The 23,689-nt window shown below is 37.4% G+C and overlaps 3 protein-coding genes across 3 annotated transcripts; 2 read left to right on the forward strand and 1 right to left on the reverse strand.

Annotated features, from left to right (window-relative positions):
* Positions 1 to 2,021: 2,021 nt before the first annotated feature.
* Positions 2,022 to 14,669, forward strand: LOC141430542 (tonsoku-like protein). Its single transcript, XM_074091292.1, has 14 exons — positions 2,022 to 2,178; positions 2,274 to 2,531; positions 2,842 to 3,004; positions 3,422 to 3,698; positions 4,169 to 4,322; positions 5,924 to 6,128; positions 7,229 to 7,418; positions 8,261 to 8,492; positions 9,416 to 9,528; positions 10,355 to 10,541; positions 10,869 to 12,261; positions 12,917 to 13,092; positions 13,348 to 14,056; positions 14,157 to 14,669. The coding sequence occupies exons 1-14, from the start codon at positions 2,166 to 2,168 to the stop codon at positions 14,500 to 14,502; spliced, it is 4,416 nt and encodes a 1,471-aa protein (XP_073947393.1). The 5' UTR covers positions 2,022 to 2,165; the 3' UTR covers positions 14,503 to 14,669.
* Positions 14,670 to 15,641: 972 nt separating this feature from the next.
* Positions 15,642 to 22,253, forward strand: LOC141430543 (U3 small nucleolar RNA-associated protein 6 homolog). The gene is made up of 8 exons (XM_074091293.1): positions 15,642 to 15,865; positions 16,065 to 16,377; positions 17,682 to 17,873; positions 18,155 to 18,355; positions 19,070 to 19,177; positions 19,908 to 20,111; positions 21,247 to 21,432; positions 21,833 to 22,253. The coding sequence occupies exons 1-8, from the start codon at positions 15,774 to 15,776 to the stop codon at positions 22,241 to 22,243; spliced, it is 1,707 nt and encodes a 568-aa protein (XP_073947394.1). The 5' UTR covers positions 15,642 to 15,773; the 3' UTR covers positions 22,244 to 22,253.
* Positions 22,254 to 22,310: 57 nt separating this feature from the next.
* Positions 22,311 to 23,501, reverse strand: LOC141430545 (mitochondrial carrier homolog 2-like). The gene has a single exon (XM_074091294.1). The coding sequence runs from the start codon at positions 23,413 to 23,415 to the stop codon at positions 22,528 to 22,530; it is 888 nt and encodes a 295-aa protein (XP_073947395.1). The 5' UTR covers positions 23,416 to 23,501; the 3' UTR covers positions 22,311 to 22,527.
* Positions 23,502 to 23,689: the final 188 nt, after the last annotated feature.

Below are 23,689 nucleotides of genomic sequence, written 5' to 3' on the forward strand. Positions count from 1 at the left end.
TAACATCGACTAGTATAAAGTGGGCCCCACTCAGCATAATTTTACGGCAAGCCGCAACGCTGTTTTTAGTGGAACCCATTTAAAAACTAAAACATAAAAACATACAACTTGGCATTTAGGCAACCATGAAACTTGGGATTTAGGCACTTAATAAGAAATTAAATGAGTTGATATTTTGTTAGTGATTTTTTGAAAATTCGACCTGTTAGGGGATTAAATAGGGAATGAAAGTTTATATGTAAGGTCTTCATTATCGAAGATAAATCGATGGTTCTTTATGAAACTTGGCATTTGGGCACGTCATAAGAAATAAATAAATATTTGTACGCGCGTTTTTAAAAATTCTTCCTGTGAGGGGGTGAAATAGGGGATGAAACTTTATATGGAAGATCGTCATTGTCGAAGATAAATCGATGGTTATTTGTGAAACTTGGCATTTGGGTACTTATTAGAAATAAATAGATATTTGTTCAAGCGTTTTTGAAAATTTTACCTGCGAGGGGATGTTAGCAGAGGGGATGATACAGTGTTAGCAGAGCCTTCTAAGCACATAAGCAAAATGTACCTACTTCATGTGGGGTCATTTTAGATGGCTTATGGACATAGACATTCAGACATTATTATTTATTGTGCTATAAGTGTTACCTTAATGCAAAATTCCAAGTTTCTAGGACAGCCGGACCCTATAACTTTTTCTGTTAAGGCGATTGGTATGGAAACACCTTTTTAATGACTGTAGCTTTTGATTGCCTTGACTTAGAGGTTTGATTTTTTTCACAGCTTTCGGGACTATTGACCTGAGTTTAGGGTTTTAATTTCAACTTTATACCTTTACCTGTACTCTGCGCGTTTACGCGATAAAGGGTCTTGACAGACAGACGGACGGACGGGCAGCAAAGTAATCCTATAGGGATTCCATTTTTTCCTTCTGAGGTACGGAACCCTTAAAAAACATTTGTAAACATGTGTTAAAAAAAATTCGACCTATTTACTTGAAAATATGGGGACGAAAGTTCTTAAGGAAATTCAAACAAATTACTATAAGTATATTTCTCGGAAATATGTGTAGCTATGCTTAGTAAAAATGCCGTCTTAATTATAACCATACCCTTAGAATACTTACAATAAAGGACGTAAGGTGTCAAGAGTTCACTATGAAGAATTAGTCCTTTGGTGTTGGCAGGGTATAATGGACGTCGTATTGCTAAAATATTTATGATTTATCAAGAACATAGTATATATGTCCTTGGTTTTACCAAAGAACAAAACAAATTATTTTAGATTTATAGCAATGTATTAAAATATATTATTTTCGGTAAACCGTAGAAGTTTCTATGTACTATTATTGGCAGAATAGGTATACTAAACAAATTAAATAATTCCTAAAGTTACTATTCCACGCGGATGAAGTCACGGGTAAAAGCTAGTATAATTATAAATTTAACATTTTTTTCATCACACTTGCTCGTAAACAGTGTCGTAACATGCAGGCTACCTTGGCTGCAACCCCCCAAATAAAACCCTCGACCTTAATGTGCTTCTCATGAAACCCGTGGTCGGTAAATGAGTTTGTTACTGCATGGTGTGCTGCTGCTCCGTGCGCGCGCTGCACACGCACGCCATCATCAGCGGTATCGGCATTTTTTTTTAAATATTAATATACAATTTTACTCGCACATTGTATGTCGCACGGGCGGTACTAGAATTACGAACATCGATTCATTAAAGCCCTCAATCTTCGACCATAGGCTTCTAATAGACTCTCGTTCGTAATTCCTTATTTACCGCCCTTACAATGTACTATAGTTTTATTGATTTATTTTGATTGATTTGTCACAATGACACGACAGTTTTATATATTAAAGAAAAAAATAAGATTATTTCTTCCAAGCTAAACCAGTGGACCAGTGTGAGTTAAGTATACATTTTAAAAGTCTTTCTTTATGCTTTAAACCATTCTATTTGTGTATTTGTGATTTAGCAACACTACAAATCGGCGCCATTTCGGATAAATTGACGTTTCGTGACAGATACAATTCAATCAAAGTTGAAAGTATCTTCTAGTATTTATAATATAATACAAGACAAGTTTATTTATTTAATGAAAACAATTATAATCGTTATTAACTTGATTAAATAATGCAGGTTTAGGATAGTTTATAAAAATGGAAGAAGAAAGTAAGAACATTAATTGTTTACAAAATAATCTTGTGTATAATTCAGAGGTTACTTTCATTGTCGTCTTACATTGTTAATGTAAATAAATGTTTTAGAACTTATCCGTAAGAAGAAAAAAGCTTTAAATGGCAGTAATAGACGTGCTCTGGCGGAGGCTTGCAATGATTTGGCTACGTTTTATTACAAGCATAACCGATATAGCGATGCACTGGACGAGTATAGAACAGAAGCAAATATTTGTAAGGAGCTGGGCCTACGCATGGAGTGGGCAACTTGCAATAGGATGATGGGTGAAATGTACATGCTGATGGCTGAGTTTGACAAAGCCTTAAAGTTTGAGGAGCGACATTTAGGTAAGTTTTTAACCTTTGGTATGCTGTAGTTGAATACCAAAAAGAAAGAAGGAAGTAGAAGAAAATTGGGTTCTAATTCGGAAATTCTTAGGTACACATTACACGGATCCGTCACATGGCAGACCAAAAATACACCTTTTTTGTTGATGGTAGCTGCACAATACATCAACACTTTATTGAACACCAAAGCATAGTAACTAGCACAGAAAACTCCTTACTACTACTTATACTTACTACATTACGAAATCTCAAGTGTACATGAATCAAATTTCAAATACAATCTGATAATGATGTGTTATTTTACTTTCAGCGGTAGCAAAAGAACTGAAGAACTTAGTTGAAGAGCAGAGAGCTATGGCAACACTTGGCAGGATCTATTTGCTGCAGGGCCAGAGTTCTACGGGCAGTGAATCAACATCATCTTTGAAGGCTGCTGAGAAAGCCTTCATGAAAAGTTTAGTACTCTGTGAAAGGTAACATTGTTTTCCAAATTATTATTTTTCATGTTGATGAAATGTATGAATGGTAAACCGGATGTATAAGCTTATTTAAGTTCTTCATTGTCCTATATTTTGTCAAGTATAAGACAGGAATAAAAAATCAAAACTTGTCTTTGTTGACAAAATTCTTTCACAATATAGAAACAGCAATTAACAATTACAAAACATCTTTTTATGATATGTCAAGATTGTTACCTTTTTTGTAATGTAAAAAAATAAGATAATCTTGTTTGTATTATTATAATTTAAAATTCTTTTTGTTATAGTAAAACCTCATTGTTTACCATTTAAGAATCCTGTATAAGTAATGGAATGCTGTTTCTCTACCTACAACATGCAACTGTTTTATCAACAAACTTGTCACAACTGTCAACAATTTAACATTTTCAGTTTAAATGGAAAAATAAATAAACACGAGTTAATGGATATGCGGGCTCGTCTTCTACTCAATATTGGTGTTGTCCAGGAACACCTTGGTTACCTAGAAAAGGCTGTAGACTGTATCAATAAAGCTGTAACCATATGCAGCAACCAGGACCTGTATGATATCTTGCACCAATGTTATATTACGGAAGCATTACTCTACAGTAATAAGCACAAGGATTATACAAAGGCTTTGAGCTGCCTTAATAAAGCTCTGGAGGTTGCTAAAAGGCTGGAAGATAAGGTCAGTTTCTATCCATATTTTTATGTAGACAAATAGCTATTAGGACAACTGGTGGTTGCAAGTTGTGAGTTGTTGTTTATTGTGGTGTTCTAAGTGGGAAGCCTTTGTTCAACAGTAGACATCTTCAGGCAGATGATGATAGGTGTCAGCAGATGGCTGTATCAGCAAAATTTGTTAGGATAATTTTCTGCTGAACCCGAGTCAAGTTTTTGAAATATTCCCTAGAACCAGTTTAGATTTTGGCATTTTCACCAATACTAAAACACAAACCTATATTCGATTTCGGTTGCAAAAACTTGTTTTGGTAAGACACTAATTTTGAGTGTAAGTGGTGTCAGCTTCATACATATAGATAATTCTTTCTGTAATAAAAGGTTCCAGAGAGTGATGCACAATTTCAAGATTATCAGTAAAATATTTTTCGTTTTTATATAGTTTTGATTTAAATTCTTGATGTTTTATCATGTCAGGCTCGAAAGATGTGTGAAACTCTTTCATCCAAGGCAGACATCTTGTGTAAAATGTCGGACTACCAAAGTGCTAAGCAGGTGCTCCTGAAGGCTTGGAAAGTGAAGACACCTGATGAGGAAGAGGCCGAACTTATTGAGACAAATTTAAAAGTTGGTAAGTAAAAAATTACACCCAATGTTTTAATTTTAGTGGTTTACAAAATGCTTGAATGATGACTTATAGTGCTGAGACGTGGTCCATGACTTCGCCTCTTAGAGAGGCTCAGAGTCACGCAACGAGCTATGGAGAGAGCTATGCTTGGAGTTTCTTTGCGCGATAGAATCCGGAATACGGAAATTCGTCGAAGAACTAAAGTCACTGACACAGCTGGAAAAATATGCAAATTGAAGTGGCAATGGGCAAGCCACATCGCTCGAAGAACAGATAACCGTTGGGGGAGAAAAGTCCTCGAGTGGCGACCACAAACCGAAAGACGAAGCATTGGCAGGCCTCCCACCAGGTGGACTGACGACATCATGAAAGTCGCGGGAAACCGGTGGATGCAAGTGGCGAGTTGTCGTTCATTGTGGCGTTCTAACGGGAAGGCCTTTGTCCAGCAGTGGACGTCTTCCAGCTGATGATGATGATGATGCGGGTGTTTGGCCAAAGTTCTATAGATGTAGTGAACAATGTTTTGCCATCATATTTTGTCAGAAAAGCTCGTATTGATCTTGTTTTCTCAACTAGCATACTTAAGTTAAGCTAATTGAGTAAGCAATTTTTTTTTTTTCTACAGTTATAATTATCTGCAATCAGTCCTGGACACGACTATAAGCGGATTTGTTGAGTGTGTTTGTCGAGTCGAGGAAGCTCCCCAGCCGGAGCAGTCACTCATTTGGGAATCTAACGTTCAGTTTTTGTATGTCGTGTCGTTTCAGTCATTTGCAATAGCTGATGTTTGAAAGCTGATTTGCCAGATTGTTCAGGTGATTTTCCAACCGACTTTTATAATTCTCCGCCAGGAGGCTTATTTCCTTCTTAACCGTATTCATCCCCATTGCCTCGTGGATCTCTGTGTTGGTGACGAACCATGGTACGTTTACAATGTTTCGGAGTATGCCATTTTGCAGGCGTTGCATGATATTTATGTTGGAGTTAGGAGCGCTGCCCCAAAGCTGCATTCCATATGTCCATACTGGTTTAAGGATAGTCTTGTATATAAGCAGCTTGTTGTCTGTGGACAGTCAGCTTATGGCTGGCTTATGCCAGTACATGTTTTTAAATTGCATGTTTAGTTCGTCTCTTTTGGTTTTTATATGTTTATGCCAGGTCAATCTTCTATCGGGGTGGATGCCAAAGTATTTGACAGTGTTATCTCCCAATGTCACTGATGGGCAATTTCCTTTTCTTAAAGTAAAGGTGATGTGGACGGACTTTGACGCACTGGCTTGTATACGCCATTTTTTTAGCCAATCACCCATATTGTTTAGACTTCTTTGCAGGGTATTTGAAGCAGCTGCAGGATTTGTGTTGCTTGCAAGCACTGCAGTGTCATCAGCAAAAGTAGCAGTGACAACATCTTGCGCTTCCGGAAGGTCAGACATGTACAGCGTGTATAAGATTGGTCCAAGAACGGAGCCCTGCGGAACTCCCACCAGTATGTTGTAGAATTTCGGAGACCTCACGCTACACTAGCGCCTCTAGCGGCGAACTCATACGCGATAGCCCTCATTGAAAAACATTATTCACTAGATATCTAACAGTATCCCCTTCAGTTGCAGCAATGTGCTACACAGAGGATTTGCTTATATCAACGGATCCATCAGACCACATAGCCTTTAAGAAGCTATATGAGAAACTGGGTGATGGAGCATGTCATGTACATAATTATGCAGGCGCTGTTGAGTACTATCTGAAGATGTTGGACCAAGCAGAGCTGGCTGGAGAGTGTGGGAAGATGTTGATACCTATTTATGTCAGGTATGTTTTGCGATATATAGAAATTCATTTTTCCACTTTCCTGGATAGGCTATAATAACTATAGAAAGTAGATTATTATAATTTATAACAAAACTTTTTTAATTTTTATCTACACACAAACATCACCTGTATTCCCAAATGGGGTAGGCAGAGCACACGAAATGTGCGCTTTGGAGCCACTTTTAGCAATTTTAGGTTTTAAGTTTGTCAAAAACGGTACAATAGTGACAGGTAGCTAGCCTGTCGCCTGCGGTATACCTTCTTAACCTATATCCTCAGTCGCTTCTTACGACATCCACGAAAGAAATGGAGAGCAGTAATTCTAACCCGACACCACATGGGTAATTTTTATCTAGATTGGTTCAAATAGTTTATTAAATCAGATGTTACTTTGCGCCATATCAATGAACTATGAACAATTTTCTTTACTCACCCGCGATCTTACGATAGCTACGTCTATGCAAAAAATGTGTGCTCATGCAATTACTCCACCTCCACACTGTAAGAAAAAACACACATCATACAAACCCAACTATCACCCCCACTAAGCTACCAGACAGCTACCAAATAGTTGGGTATGTGAGATATGTATGTGTTCTTACAGTGTAGAGGTGGAGAAGCTGCATGAACACACATTAATTTGTTGCATAGGCGTAGCTATCGTAAGGTCGCGGGTTATTAAAAGAGCGAGGCAATTGTTTATAGGTAGTCCATATCATAGATTGGTTCAACGGTTTTAAACATATTGTAAAGGAGTAATTTTTAAAATACAGACAGAGAGGTAGATTTTTTTTTTATATATTTGATTAATATATGGATTAAATGTATGTGGTAGATTTTTTGACATTCATAATTGCTTGTCATAGCCTAAATTGAATAAAGGTATTTTGAATTTTACTTTGAAATATAAAGAAGTATGGGGATAGTCATTCTTTGCACCAAAAACTTATTATGTGTGAATCGCTGCTGTAAGTACCATAGTTTATTATCAGCCATAAGTACTAACAAGTCTCAGAATCAACAGAATTTTATGCACAGATCTAGCAGAGTTGTAAATTTATTTATTTGTTATTTTTATTTGTTTTCTAATTTAATTACAGTTTATACCAGACCTACAAAGATATGGGCTCCTACAATGAAGCGCTATATTATTACGAGAAAGAGTATGAATTGATAAAGGATGTTCCAAAAGAAGCATTTAGCACCCTGTATAATATTGCTGAGACGCTGTTCTTAGCTAAAAAACCTTATGATCAGATCGAAAAAGCTTGCCTTGACGCCCGTAATGCTGTAAGTACAAAACATTACATTTTTACAAGCTTCTTACTTGCCCTGTTTGTTATTGTTTTTGTTAAGTTCATTTTGACCCACTGCTAGTGGTCGGATCGGATTGACTCGAAATTTGGATACATATTGTTAGTTAGATGACAAAGCAAGTACAGTTGAACAAATTGAATCATGACCCAGGGTGGATCCTTTTAATAATCAATTTCATTATGATTTCCTTGACAAAAGTATCAGATGTCAACATGACAGTAGTAGCATGTAGGTTCCACTCTGGGTCATGATTCAATTTGTTCAACTGTACAATCAACAAAAAGTGCAGTCGGCACAGATCTTCTATTAAAAATATTTTTTTTTAATAGTAACTTATTGTATTGTTGATCGAAGCATTCTGATTTTCATTTGTTATGTTATGGATTTACACTGTACACTCGAACCATCTGAATCGTGTCCCACTGTGGAACCTTTTCGTAGAAAAAGTCATAGTGACATTGCATTGCTTGACAAGGGAATTTATTATGACACTTACTGTAAGAACATTCTATGGTGGTTGGGTCAGGAATCAAATGGTTCGACTGTACATCTTAGGGCCTCACAGCACACGCTCGATATAGGGTTAAAAAAAAAAAATTCTTAATTTCATCATCATTATCCCAGGATAGGCTAGGCTGGACGTATATAGATACGTCCCACTGCCGGGCCCACGCCTCCTTTCAGAATGGGAGGGCTGTAGTTCATTTGTAGGTAATTTGTGTATATATATAGTATTAACTATTATAAGTTATACTCGTTTCCCATTATTTTATCATAAATCCATGAATTAAGATGCTTATGTACATATTTTTCAGGCTAAGGAATGGAACAAGCGCAAATACGAAATCAGGATACTAAAAACCCTCCTTAAATATCAAGAAGAATACTATGAATTAGACAAAATGGAGGAAACACAAAATGAATTACGAGCGCTGGGGTATGACAACTTTGATAACTTGGACAATTCTGAGGATGAACAGAGTTCTGCTGGCGGTGATGAGGATACAACCCATATTGGCGATGATGTTTGTCTTGAAGATCTGACGGGTAATATTAAATTTTAATTTAAAAAAAAGTGTGGCCCAAGTAAATTTTTTGTTTTATGTGCATGAAACTATCATTTATGAGAGAGTTTGATGTTAAAGTATAAGCAACTTGAATGGGTGCATAGGAGAAATTCGTGTCTGTACTCCTGTCCAGTGGTAGTGTAGGGGTATGGCACGCAGCACGGAATGCTGAGGACCTGGGTTCGATTCCCAGCGCTGGTCTCTTTTTCTGGTTTTTCTGTGCATCCATGTCTCAGTTTGTATTTTTGGATAAGTCCTGTACAATTAATTATAAAGGACGCTGGGCGGTAGAAGCATTATAGTAGTTCTACTTAGTGTCGTAGTTCACGAATGAAGACCGCGAATCGGCAAGCGTAGCGTAAATTGGCCACCAACGTGATGGACGGGAGATCTGGTTAAAGCCGCGGGTTCACGGTTGATGCAGACCCGTCCTGACCTAAGCAACTGGAGGTCTATGGTGGAGGCCTGTGTATGTGTCCAACAGTGGACGTGTCCCACGACTGATGAGTTCTACTTATAGTAAGTTTGAGCGTCATCTAGTATGGAATAGAAGAAATAATGTGGTCCGTGACTTGTGGTAAGGCTTTTGTTAACTTCGACGGACTGCTTCCTCTCCATTACTTATTTATTCTTGTTTGTTCTGGATTATTTTATAACTAGCTTTTACCCGCGACTCCGTCTGTGGAAAATTATGTCGCTATCCCGCGGAAACTTTGCAATTTTCCTTTGCAAACTATCCTATGTCCTTTCCAGGGTCTCAAACAATCTTCCTACCAAATTTCATTTTCATTGGTTCAACAGTTTATGCGTGAAGATGTAACTTACAGACTGACATACTTTCGCGTTTATAACATTCATTAGTAAGGATTATAAATTTCAAATAAGTCCATATTCCGTTTCCAGATTTGTCAGACGACAATGAAGAAGATATCACAGAAACAACAAGAGAAACCAGAAGGAGGGGTAAAGGGTTTGCAATTAAAAAGAACATGAAAGGCGAAACTCAACTACATGTGGTAAGTTTTTGAGTTACAAAAAATTATATTTAGCAGGTAGTAGGAACTTGAGAAATCTTACTCGCAAACCTGCCACTAAACAGTATTTGCGTTGCGTTCTCGCATGCAAATTACTGAAACAAGAGGCACTCCATCATAATACCCTGGTTCTAAGCCAAGATCTAGGGTCAGTCAAGGAAGAAACTAATGGAGATCAATTAAAAAAGTTTGGGTGTTCGCGTGTTGTTTGCTGTTTTATATGCTTAGGTCAAAGTCAAAGTCAATAGTAGATTGTACAACAAGAGCATAAAACGAGCCATTTTACCCGAGACGTTCATATTGCAACCCGAGCCGGTACGGCGAGGGTGGATAGACACGTCGAGGGGAAAATGGGTTTAATGCTCGAGTTTTACACTCTGCTTTTCACTTCGATTGCGAGGGGATGAATAACAACAGAGGAAACATTGTTCACTTACTAGGTATCTTTTATCTTTCATGCATTGCAAATATAATTATAAATATTTGGTTTGCTTTTTATGCTCTTGTTGTAAAATCTACTATTAATATATCACACGTACCACTTCACCTCGTACCTTGTAACTTTTTTATTTTCTAATTTACTCCCCAAAAGTGGCTCCTATGTATAAAATTCAGTTATATACGTTATACGCCCGTCTTTGGCTCACCGACTTACAATGTGTGCCAATTTCAACTCAATCGGCTGAGTAGTTTCGGATTTTCAATTGGCTATTGACAGACAGACGCGAATGATACTTAAGGATTTTGAATTTTAGTTTTTAGGTACCCTAAACCTTGCTGAATCAAAAATACAATCTATTTTTTACAGGCATGTATATCAGGTAACAAACTTCTAGTAGAAAGGCTCATAGCCAAAGGTCATCCAGTGAACATAAGGGATAATGCAGGCTGGCTGCCTCTGCACGAGGCTTGCATACATGGACATTTGGAGATCGCTAACATCCTTATAAACAGTGGAGCCAATATTAATGACAGGGGCGGATCTAATTGCGATGGTGAGCATAAAGTTGAATAAACACGAATGAAGAAAGTAAACGCGTTATTTGACGATATTGACGTAGTTCCTGACTGGTATGTATTTTAAATTTGAAAGTAACACTGTTTGTTTGTATTTTCCCGCTTAAACCGCTGAACCGATTTATCTAGATGAAGTTTGGTATGGAGATAGTTTGAGACCCTGGGAAGGACATTCTTCGTATATTGAGTCGCAGCGCAGGCAACAACTAGTAGAAATAAAACTAAAGTAGTAATTAGTTACTGTTCTATAAAGAATGTTACATTGTCATGTTCAATGTTTAAAGTGCAATATCATCTACTTGCAGGAATTACTCCATTGCATGATGCAGCTAGCAATGGCCATTTAGAAGTAGTACAACTTCTCCTAAACAAAGGTGCAATACCATCGTTGAAGAATGACTTGGGTGAAACACCACTTAACATCTTACAGAAGTGGCGAACAAAAACTATCCTCACAAAAGAAGAAGAAGTACTGTACAAAAATATTTGCAACAAAATACACAGCCTTATAGACAAAACTAACGCGGGTGAAGTTTTAAATAGATCTAAATCCAAAACGCCTGTTAAACCAACGAGAAATGAAACGCCGCCTAGTACTTCAAAAATGACGAGCAAAATCAGAGAACTACATTCCCCTGTGTTCAAGAAGAGAAATGTGATTGACGATGATTCAGATGACGAAATGAATTTGTCGCAAAATCCTAGAAATCAAATAGCTTTTCCGTCAGACGATTCGAACTCCAATGATTCTTCTGATGATTGTAAAACTACGAATAATAAAGAAGTTTCAGGAGTTAATGAATATAGAAATGTTATATCAGCATTAAGAAATAGAGTTGCTAATGATTCGCCCGAAGTAGATGTTAAAAAGAGTAAGCCTAGATCTGCTTTGCTAGATGCGAATGAGGTTGACGATGATTGGCTGGAAGATGACATGGGCGTAAATAAAAATAAGAAAAGAAAATTAAGTGACCCTTTAACAGTAGTGGTGGCCAAAAAGCCATCATATGATTCTGTAAAAGACAGTATTGATAGTATTAACAAAATTACTGAACCTCTGATTGATAGCAACTTTAACACACACAAATCAAATGACAAACAAAAGAAACGCACGAGTGATGTAATAGATGTAAGTACGAACAGTTCAGATTCCGATAATTTTCAGAGGAACGAAAATATATGTCCCGGTTTCAAAGACAATAGAAATGCGTCTAGAGAGCTTGATGATTCTAAGCTTAAGGACAGTAGAGAAAGTATGAGACGTCGTTGGAAGAGGCAAAGTACATTGTTGAAAGCTGGTTTCCAAAGAAATCGCGAAGATTGTGACCAATCCAGTAACAGCGGAAGCGAATGCGAATTCACAACAAGAAGTGTTAAACGACTTACACCTACAGGAACATTTTCTAGAAAGTCCTCGGGTGAAAACTTTTCTAATTTCAGTCCTCGTAAACAAAACGAAGGTTTTAATATAATGCAGAATATGAACCCTAGTGTAATGCAACCTCTGAACGTTATTCAGCCAATAAATATAGTGCAGTCAAGCAAAAATGGACGGCCGATGCAGACGCAGATTTTACCGCCAGCTGCTGTGAAGGTGCAAGTCGAAGATAAGGTGCTGTTGATATCTCTGAAGTTGGACATGATTAACAAATTAACAATCAGCTGGCTGGTTGATGAAGTGAAGACGAGATATTACAAGTAGGTAGAAAGTAGTGTAGTAAGAATAAATAATAGAACAGTTTTACAAGTTTTTTTGAGCCTGCAGTAATCTTATGAATTTACTGACTTGATCGGATTGAGTTGAAATTTAGTAGGGATATGTATCTACAAATCTAGGTTGACATGACAAAGCTACTACATTCAACTAAAATTATAAGTCAGCAAAATTTTGGCTTGTTTGGAAAATTTTTCTTTTGCGGTAACGTATAGTAGGTATTCTACTTTAAATCACGAACTATGTATTGGATTTTTTTGTGGCTGAACGTTCAGTGATTCATTTCATCATCATCATCATCATGTCAGCCGAAAGTCGTGCACTGCTGGACATAGGCCTCCCCCAAGGCTCTCCACTCAGACCGGTCTTGTGCTTTCCGCATCCGACGCGATCCCGCAATCTTAACCAGGTCGTCACTCCATCTTTTTGGAGGCGTACCGAAAGCTCGTCTCCCGGTATGCGGACGCCATTCGAGAACCTTCTGACCCCATCGGCCATCAGTCCTGCGAGCAATGTGCCCCGCCCACTGCCACTTCAGTTTCGCAATTCTTCGGGCTATGTCGGTAACCTTAGTTCTACTGCGGATATTATAGTGATTCATTTGGATGAATCTTATCTAACTTTTGAAGTTATTTCCAGATTGACAGGCGTCCGGCCGGTATTTAGCCTAATGACTTCGGATGGTGCCATCCTCTCTGAAGACGACCCTTTGAGCCTAGTTCTATCGTCGCCAGAGTTGAAGACTTGTATTACCAATTGGAAGGCATCGCCTGCCGAGGAGAGATACCTGGAGTGTTGCGAAGCTTTGAGTATTCGTGAGTATTTGTCAATTACAACTGTAAATTAAATCTGAGCATTTGCTCAGAAAGGCGGCGTGTAGAGATATTACTAAAATGTACCTATACACTAATTAATTAATTGATAATCGATCAATAAATTATTTTAATATAATCAAAGATAATGCCAAAAGACTGGTAGAAGAGGGATAAGTGGCAATTTGCTCCACCAAAAAGATAACAACTCAAATTTTGATGAAGATAATGCCACTAATTCACCGTTTTTATTTCTAGCAACATCAGAGGAGATTCAACAAGCGATAGGCCGCAGTCACACTACGCACAGACTGGCACTCGGAACGAAAACACTCCCCGCATCTCAAATACGCCCACTATTCCGCGCCCTAACCCATCAAACACACATCACAGCTATAATGATATCAGACAACAATTTAGGAGATGAAAGCATCAAATATTTGTCCGAATGCATCTGTACTATGAAACAATTGACACATTTAGATATCAGTAGAAACAATATAACAGCCGAAGGTGTTAAAATTCTGCTACAAATGTTTGAAAAAGCTACTCGAACCATATGCCAGAATTTAGAACACCTCGATCTAAGTGCAAATCCTATAACTGATGATGGTTTCAAACATGTGTTAAAGTTGACGGAGCATGTAAGATTAAAAGTATTGAAACTGAACTATTGTAGAATAACAGAACATGCTGCTAGTGTAATTAGTAACTCCAGTGTAAATTTCAATTCCCTTGAAGCAATAGATGTAAGCAATAACGTTTTAAAACTGCCTATGGTTAGTTGTCTGTTGTCTTCTTTGAACCCTAATATTTTGATGGAGTTGGACTTGGACAATATTGGCGTTGAAGGACAAGTTGTTGGATGTACATCGTCGCTTATGGATACTGCCAAGGAACTTAAGATCAGACGGTTAAGTTTGTCTAATTGTAAACTGGTAGATGGACAGTTCATGAGGCTTTACAGGTTTGTATTTATGACACACACAGAGTAGCATTATCTAATTATTGTACACATATATTTTAATTTTTGGTCAAATTTGTATCACTCATCCTTTCTTTCACAGGAGTCTGGGCCGTGCGAGAAATCTACAATCGGTGTTCCTCAAGAACAATCTTTTAACTTTCATCACTCTGAAGAAATTATTGCAACGGCAACCTCCAGTTCCTAAAATCAATCTAGAGGGTTGCAAGGATATTTTTAAATACTCCCCAGATTCAGACTTCCATGTGTGGTTACCAGCTATAGATTTTGGCAGGTGTATACCTGAAATTGATGTTACACCAGTATCGAAGACTGACGAAGAAAGAGAGAGTTTTAAAGCTTTTTCTAAGACTTGGTTGAACTGTTTTAAAGGTAGAGGTGTCATTGAACATTGTGATGGAGGTGTTATTAAATTTACGGCTAGATAAAATCAGTTCTGTATTCTGTATTTTATGACGATTTGAGCTGAGGTAAAAAGCTTAGCAAGCTTTCATATGAATTCGTGTAAATATGATACAGTATGTTTTTGTTTGATTTTCTATCAGAAAATATTTTGTATGGTAATTTATAATAGAGATATTTTTTTGCCCAGTGATGTATTGTTTAATTTTTTACCGCAATCAAATTTTAAATAAAATAATATTTTTTCATTTATTTTTTGTGTAATTAGATGTCTATTTAGGAGTGAACTGCCATTTTGCTCGTTTGAAATGAAAGTAAGTCATACATAAGCGACTAGCGTTGTAGGAAATATGCGTAATGGCTCAGTTTCATTAGTCGATAAGGCTCGCATGCGGGGTGCGTGCGGTAGATTTCTGTGACGCATGCCATAGGCCCGCATTCAGGGAATCGTTTTCTTTGATCGATAGGGCCCGCATGCGCGGTGCGGTAGATTTCTGTGACGCATTCCATAAGGCCCGCATTCGGGGAATCGTTTTCTTTGGTCGATAGGGCCCGCATGCGGGGTGCGGTAGATTTCTGTGACGCATTCCATAAAGCCTGCATTCGGGGAATCGGTTTCTTTGGTCGATAGGGCCCGCATGCGGGGTGCGGTAGATTTCTGTGACGCATGCCATAAGGTCCGCATTCGGGGAATCGTTTTTCTTTGATCGATAAGGCCCGCATGCGGGGTGCGGTAGATTTCCACATCGCATGCCATAGGGCCCGCATTCGGGGAACCATTTTCACTAGTCGATAGGGAACGACTACAGAATGCGAGATCACATAGTGCAAGTTCTGCAGTTGCCTTGAGAGAGTAGCAGTGAACACACATTCTTATGCGGGGAGTCACCGCACGCTGTATGTCGACCGAGTTATCGACTTTTGAGTTTCACTAGTCATTAAGGTCGCCTTACACATGCTCGTTACTAGCATGTTTAAAAGCACGCTACGCTAGTACCTGAAGTATCAGTAAGTATGCCGCTAAGTAGAAGAAGGTACAATACGATTCTCGTATTTCATTTCTAAACTCTTTGATTGTATTTTAAGTGCAGTTTGGAACAAAATGTTGCCACTGATAAAATGCGACCACCGTCACGACTGTCTCAGTGACAGTGACAGACAGTTGAGATTTGACAAATGACATCTAAAATAACCTTAAAATATCACGCCGTCTTTTTTCGTGTTGTTTGTGCCGTCTAAAATTTGATAAATAAAATAACTAAATTTTCAGAAGAGTAACTGAATAAGGTATTGAAAAATGGCGGAACAAGTCAATAAGCGTATTGAGGATACTATAAATGAGCTCGAACAGATGCGAAGGACGGGCTTGTATGACGAAGAAGAAATAAGGTTTGCGTTACAGTCTTGAAATACTTTTAAAATATATTAAAATTACGGCCTAAGTAAACTCAGATAAGTTACTGATTTTTGTGATGCCATCCCTATGACATTAAAACTTCTACCATACGACATTTAACTTAATTTATGTTATGAGGAACTTGACAAAGTGGAAGGACAGACCCTAATTATCCTTATTTCACATTTCCAGAGAAATCGCACGTAAACGGAAAGAGTTTGAATACAGAGTACAGCGTCGTGTAAAGCAAAAAGATGATTATGTACACTACATAGCATATGAGCTAACTTTACTGGAAGATATCGCGCTCAGACGGAAAAATAATAATCTACATGGGAAAAAGAAGGAGCTGGAATATGCTATAGCAAAACGCTTGAACAAAGTGTTCAAACAATTCATTTACAGGTTCCAGAATGATTTGGAGATATATTTTCAGTATATTAAGTTTTGTAGGAGTGTTGGGTTTGATTATGCTGTGTCCGCTATAATTGGGCAAATGCTTCAGGTATGTAAATTTCTATCAACTAGTTCTTTGATAAAAGAACATGACACATGCCTAATCCTGCCCCATTCAATAGGGAATATTACTGCAATTTTCTGCCATCAGTGTAGCACTTGCACAAACCGTAAACAGTTTTTTGAGTATCTTACATGTCCATAATAATAATAATAATAAAGCCTTTTATTTCCGATTAACACTTTTTTACAAATATTTATAGAATATCCCTTAAATCGGTGTGCCTTCTGGCATTGGCCTCCTCCAACAATCTCCACTCTGCTCTATCATCAACAACTCTGGTCCACTGTGGCCCAAGGGTCAAACGGATATTGTCCATCCATCTCCTTATTGGGCGTCCTCTTTTTCTGGTACTGTCCCTAGGGTACCACAGTGTGACCTGTTTGCTCCACTTATTTTGTTAACATCTCAGCATGTGTCCCATCTAGCTCCATTTTAAATGGTCAATTCAGGTGAGAATGTCTGACACTAGTTTTCTTTCTTATCTCTGTACTTTTAATTTTGTCGCTTAACTTTAGTCCTAACATACTTCTTTCCATTGCCTGTTGGCACTTTACCAGTTTTTCACAATAGTGTTCTGTAAGTGACCAGGTCTCGGATCAATAAGTTAAACAATGTTTTCTTTTTGATGTGTATGTTTATTGTTAAGTTCTTTACTTTTCATGATCTCCTTTAGGGACCAATATTTCTTCCATCCATTGGCTATTCTTTTATTTATTTCCTTAGACATTATGTCGCTAGGTGAGATGATTTGTCCTAAGTACACATACTCGCTTACATATTCGAACTTAGTGCCATCCATTTCTATATCAACCTCTGTGGAGTTAGTCATCAGTTTCGATTTACTTTTATTAATTTCGAAATGAATAATAGTAAATCTAAATGACGTGTCCATAGGATGCCATAATGTTATCTTATTTCAATTATTTTTTTGAAAATATAGCTCTACCATTACTATTGATGGAAATATCTTGTTATTTTGTAAGTAACAAATATATCATGATTTCTGTAGGTACTAATACTCTTTGGTCATGATCCGTCATGGCGACAAAATTATAAAGAGCTGACATTGTCATGGTGGCTTGCGCTAGTATCGCCCCTTGCGCAGAGCTTTTCATAATAGATATTATTAAGATTTAGAAGAGGAAGCTATGACCAACAAAGTTTGCTTTTCCCCCCTTGATGTTACTGCATACTTCCATATTCCTCTAAAACTCAGTCAAACAATGTAACTCAAAGCAGTTTGAAGCACTAACTTACAGAAATTGTAATGTAATATATTGACTTTTCAGATTCATGGGGATAAACCGAAAATGTGGCAAATGGCGAGTCTATGGGAGAGTGAAGAGCAGGGCAACCTAGAGACTGCCAAAAGCTTCCTGCTGAAAGGCATCCATAGGCATCCAGAGTCTCATGAACTTTACTTAGATCTATTCAAGATAGAAGTGTTGCTTGCTTGTAAAGCAAAAGATGATGAAATTAAGGTAAATATACAGGGTTATTGGTAATTCGACGTAGTTAGGAGGTGATAAGTAGGCATCTGAGTTTTCATTGCATTATCAATATTAAAATAAAACAACAATTATTGGTAAAAATGAGATGGAAAACGATACTATTTCAATATTATATTTGTTTGATTTTTTTTCACAAAAATGCCTTAAAAACAAAAAAAAAAGTTATGAAATTTGGCTTAGGTACCCTTTATATATTTATGTTTGTGGGAAATAAAGCATATAATTCTTATTTTTAAAATGTTTGTTTTCAGGAGAAGCATATTAAAAGAGCAGATGTTGTGTGGAAAAATGGTGCAAAGGCAATTGATGATGTGTCATTTCTATTCAAAATTTGTGACTATGCATTGAGATTTGATAATACTGAGTCCATTGCAGATGAAATTAAGAGGGAAATATGGGCCCACAATGATAATAAGGCAGTATGGTCATATATTGCTTTGAAGGAACTAGAAGTAAGTATAGTTTGTGGTTGCTGTTAGTAGCAGGGATGTGGCGGATGCGGATTTTAAGAGGCTCACATCCGCGGATGTGGATGCGGATCTGTACAAAAAACTCAAGTGTGGGTAGGGTAAAAAAGTAATACATAGTACTTACGTGAGTACGTAAACAATACAGTTACATGTATGCGATGATACTTTTTAACAAAAAAAAAGCACATTAAAAAGTAATAAACTTGTGATTGACTATTTACGACAAAACAACACACGTGAGCGTCAGATCTTGTCACAACACAAACAATAGCGAGGCGCATCACTCTCACCGATTCACCGAAGTCCAAAACAAAATTATTGCTTTCCTATTGGTCAATCAGCACGCGCGGTTTTTTATTTCTTGTCGCGACCTGCTACACATCCGCATCCGTTTTTCCGCATATGCGGATGCGGATGCGAATATTCGCAACATCCCTGGTTAGTAGTAACATTATTTTACAACACTAATAGCCATATTATATTATGTACAAAAATTATTTTGTATTGTTTAAGATTCTACATCATTTTGAAATACTACATGATTCATTTCTTAAACTAGCAGCCTCTCTCTAGATAGACCATCAGTCAGTTATAGATCATCATCAATCTCTATTCCCGAAATGTAAACTGTAGCAGGATATTAATATCTACGAGTATATTTAGAAGACAAAATTTAACCATTGAAATTTCTTTCAGAATTTCCATTGGTCCGAAATTGAAGAATTTGTGGATGAAGACGAAGACTTGAAATACCCTAAAATTATGTCTTATTTCATAGCTGTTTATACAGAGGCTCTACAAAGGGTACTTGATCTTATTAATCTATAAGAAACTTATTGAACTAGCTGAAGTAAAACCCCCTTCTTCATAAACGCTTGTTAAATTTATGTTACTTTTAACATTTTGTTTGTTTTACTATCACTTTGCCATTTGCTTTTGTTACACGCAAAAAAAAAACAATCTGTGGGTGGTAGGACCTTGTGTAAGGTTCGTCCGGATTGCTGCCGTCATTTTACTCGCTAATTCTACAACCAAGCAGCAGTGCTGTATTCCGGCGTAGAGAGTGAGACAACCAGTACTACTGCCATGAGTTTACAGTGACCGTACTCGATAGCGACGGCGTAAATTATTTGTAGAGGCGCTGTGCAATTCTCCATACAAATAATTTACGCCGTCGCTATCGAGTACGGTCACTGTAAACTCATGTCATGGTAGTGGTACAGGGGTTTTATGGGCATAAGCTATGGCGTGCATTGAGTAGGCAGTGCAAGTGCTGGTGGCGCGCTACTGCGGCGGAAACTACCAACTGCATACTATGGAATCGACCCTATGCACAATGGGCACAAGTGTTATTCTATATTAGCCCTCAAGGCTGGTAACGTAATGCAATCCTCTAGTGTTGCGGGTGTCTTACCATCTGATGGACCACTTGCATGTTTGGCACCCTATCATAAACAAAATCTTTGATTTTTCATTATTAACACCAATTTCAGCTATGCTAATGAAAAATATTGCTTACAATTTACTATTTCAGTTTACAGACAAAAAATTGTGCAGTAAATTCATTCATGAACTACTTAGTCTAAATGAAAGTATATGCACAGATATTCAAAAGATTACAGCCGTCAAAGAAGCTTGGATGTATGGCCATGAAAATGAATTGCTGACAGACGATATGTACGAATTTGGGATAAAGTTATTAAAGTTGGAAAATGTCAGCAATGAAGAGTTGTTGAAGGTAGAGTTCCAACAAATGTTTACATAACATTTTTGTTTATTTAACTAGCCTGGTAAAATGTCCCATTGCAGGGCAAAAGCCTCTCCACACCTCCTAGTCCGGCGCAATGTCAGGCCTATCTCTATATCAATCGCATACAGTCGCCATCAAGTATTTCGGAGCGGCCGAGGTGGTCAAAAATATCAGAACATGTACCTCTTAACTGCCTGGCTTTAAGGGTTAAAGTTCATGCTCCGATATTTTTGATCACCTTGGCTGCTCTGAAATATCTGATGGCGACTGTACCACCATCTCCTTTTCGGTCTGTCTCACGTCGATGGCCGTTTATTATTTATTTTGATTGGACTAATTTGGGTAATAGGTATAATCTATCGTCACAATGACGCTTTGGGCTTAAAAGCACAAAGTTTCATAATACCCTATTCACTAATACCCCTAATTTTCAAATTGCCATGGGCTCATAATACCTAAATATCAAATTGGCTCATTCTTAAAATTAACGAAATTCATTATGAATGACCTAAAACGTCATATTCTCTAAATACATAAAGATTTAAATTCACAATTCCTTCAAATATCAAATGACCGAAATGACAAAATATTAAAATAACTCAAACCGATAAGACCTAAATGGCAAAATGCCTAATTTTTTTTCACAGGTGGTTATTTCAGAATGATTTGATGTTGATATTATATTATTACTTATGCATTTAAGTAGGATAGGTATCTAAATGGTTAACTATAGAGTTTGTGCCAAAAGTTTACCGTCGCGGCAGAAAAAGGAAGATTCATCTTATGTAATAATTTACAATCTGTGTAATACAAATTTAGGTATTTTGGCATTTGGTTGTTTTAAGCATATGTTGTTTTGCCATGAATATTTTTTAAAGTTTAGGCATTATGAGACTAAGGTATTTTGAAATTCGGTTCCGGTGTTTAAAGAAAAAAAAAATGCATTCTGCAATTTAGGTACTTCGAGACCAAGATGTTTTGAGATCTGGGAATATTGATAAAGAGGTAAAATAAAATTAAGTAGTTATAAGCCCAAAGCACAATAAATAATTTACTTTATTTCTTGCTGCATCATAACAAAAACAAGATAATTTGCTGTGACACAATCTTTTCAATATTTCAGATATTGGAGTTTGCATTGATAAGGATCCCTGAAGCTCCTAGTGTATGGAAAGAAAAGCTTTTGCTTAGCAAAGGAAATGAAGACGAAATATTGACTACATTAAAAAAGGCTACTAAAGCTTTGAACCAAGACGACGCCATGAATATTTGGAACACAGCATTGGATGTTATTGATGAAAAAGAAACTGTAAATAACTTCAATACTAACTAATTTCTAACCAGTAATCCCAAGAGACACAATCCATTGCTGGACTTACATGTTTACAGATTTAACTTGATTTTTTTAAAAATCCTATTTGTATATGTGTCAGCAAAAATTTTACAGAACGTAACTAATGTTAATGGCGCTTAGGACTTGTTGGTTTTCTTCGTCTTCCTCAAGATTCAAATGGAAAAAAAAACTGATCTCTTTTGAGTTCCGAACAACATTAGCAAACTAGTTTAATTGTCCACATGGACTGAATGTTAATATATTATTGTTCATACTAATTCCAATATTTCCAATCAAGGCCAAAATCTGCCACTGATTTGGAAAAAACAATGATGTTGTGTATCTGATTGATTAATACAAACTATTTTCTTTTCAGCTGATGAAGTTGCACAAGCAATTCCAGAACTGTGAGTCAACCATACTCTTAGCTGTTAAACCTAAACTGTTGCAAAAAATGTATGATTACAATGGCCTCAAGGCTGCAAGGATATTATATGAAGAGTTGACTAAAACCCCTCCCCTACAGAAAGATGTCCAAACTGCCATGATAAAGATAGAGAAATCTCAAGATAAACCTAATGCTAAGCAGATAAGGAAATGTTATGAATATCTTGCACTTCATCATGGACAAGAAAATGTTGATGTATGGATGGACTACATGAACTTTGAAATGAAATTTGGCAATGCCCAACTGTCACCAGCTATTTACAGAAGAGCTGTTGCCTCACTGAAAAAAGACTTGGTTGATGACTTCATAAAAGCTCAAACTTTAGCAAAAATAAAATAACTCAAATCAATCTATGAATTTTATTTATTTTAAATATATACCCCAAAAGCGAGTAAATGATATACAGTTGAGAAACAACATATATTTATTATTTATATAACCATACCCTTTACTCAACAATCTAGCAAAACGAATATCCACAGGGATCATTTATACTAAATTATTTACACATTCATTGTACACATTTTTCTCTACCAGAGTTTGAATCTACTTTGGTGATTGTGGAATAACACTTAGCAAATAAACAGATAGATAAATGCAATATATTTAGGTCTAAAGTGTGACTACTGCATGACTGCAATGGGAGCAATGTAGTACCTAAAGATTAAAGAGGAACCACGTTTGTGTTGTTTGTTTCTGAACAGATCCCTCCAGCATGCTTGCCACGAGGGGTATTTGGGCATCGCCGGAGGGTTACCAGCTTGCAGGCTGCTCCCTGCCACGGCCATACATGTTGATACCACCACCAGTGGGTAGGTTAGAGTGCTTGTCACGAATGTGAGTAAGGGCACTGTATAATAGCGGAGATCCTTCGTCTTCACCAAGTATTTGTTTACATAGTAGGCTAATATTCCAGTGACTGCTACACAAGTTAAATCTCCAAGAAGTTTGGGTACGATGCCATGGAAGAAGCCTCGGATACCGTCATCTCTGTAGATAGACACGACGGCTCCAAACAACGAACAGTAATCTTCCTCTTTGCCAATGAACGAAGCCATCATCCGTACGGACACGACGTGGAAGGGGTACGACACTACTACAGATGCGGCGTGCATGATCATGTCTCGTCGGCCGAGCTTTATGTAGTCTTCAGCCTTCGGCTCGTCATCCGTAACGATGTTGGGAGGGTCATTGATTTCCGGAAGGTCGATGCCAACTGCATGAATTACCTTCGATGTGAGCTGACTGGACGCAATGAGCCCCAACACTCGCGCCGACAGGCCTCGGTAACAGCCGAAAAATCCATCTGAGGCTTTGATAAACTTGATGTACTGGAAAACGTTAGGTAATATCATGGCAGGGCGGCCGAACAGTGTTGTTGACCGTCGCGGTGCCAGTGGCTCGTAGCCCAGTTGTATGAGAACCTTGGCATATTCCATGGGGTGGCATACTGTTGTGACGAGTAACTGAGACGGCAAAGCCGCTATTTTTTCTTTTTCAATTTCGTCCATATTCTGACAATTTCACGACCAACTTCTGAAATCAAAAACCGACCAAAAACTACAGACCTTGCACTTGTCACCGTGTCACTGTTAGAAGAGTAATGTTGCCAAGGTACAAAAGAAGTCTTATCAAAAGGGCCTATTGAGTAAAAAGTTTCCACGTGTTGTCTATTGTACTTGCATATTGTGCTAAAATTGATTATTATGTTCTTTATTTTTCCTTCATTCTTAGGTTTATTATTATTATTCTTATTAATATTATTAACATACTATACGAACCCTG

This window comes from Choristoneura fumiferana, chromosome 8, assembly GCF_025370935.1.
Source record: "Choristoneura fumiferana chromosome 8, NRCan_CFum_1, whole genome shotgun sequence".
NCBI lineage: Eukaryota > Metazoa > Arthropoda > Insecta > Lepidoptera > Tortricidae > Choristoneura > Choristoneura fumiferana.

Excerpts from the sequence above, each read along its gene's own strand:
- LOC141430545 (XM_074091294.1), bottom strand. The coding sequence starts at position 23,415 with ATGGACGAAATTGAAAAAGAAAAAATAGCGGCTTTGCCGTCTCAGTTA.
- LOC141430543 (XM_074091293.1), top strand. The coding sequence starts at position 15,774 with ATGGCGGAACAAGTCAATAAGCGTATTGAGGATACTATAAATGAGCTC. Across the intron at positions 15,866-16,064 it reads TATGACGAAGAAGAAATAAG|AGAAATCGCACGTAAACGGA; the intron begins GTTTGCGTTACA and ends TCACATTTCCAG. Across the intron at positions 17,874-18,154 it reads CAAAAGATGATGAAATTAAG|GAGAAGCATATTAAAAGAGC; the intron begins GTAAATATACAG and ends GTTTGTTTTCAG.
- LOC141430542 (XM_074091292.1), top strand. Across the intron at positions 8,493-9,415 it reads TTGTCTTGAAGATCTGACGG|ATTTGTCAGACGACAATGAA; the intron begins GTAATATTAAAT and ends TTCCGTTTCCAG. Across the intron at positions 13,093-13,347 it reads TTGCGAAGCTTTGAGTATTC|CAACATCAGAGGAGATTCAA; the intron begins GTGAGTATTTGT and ends TTTTATTTCTAG.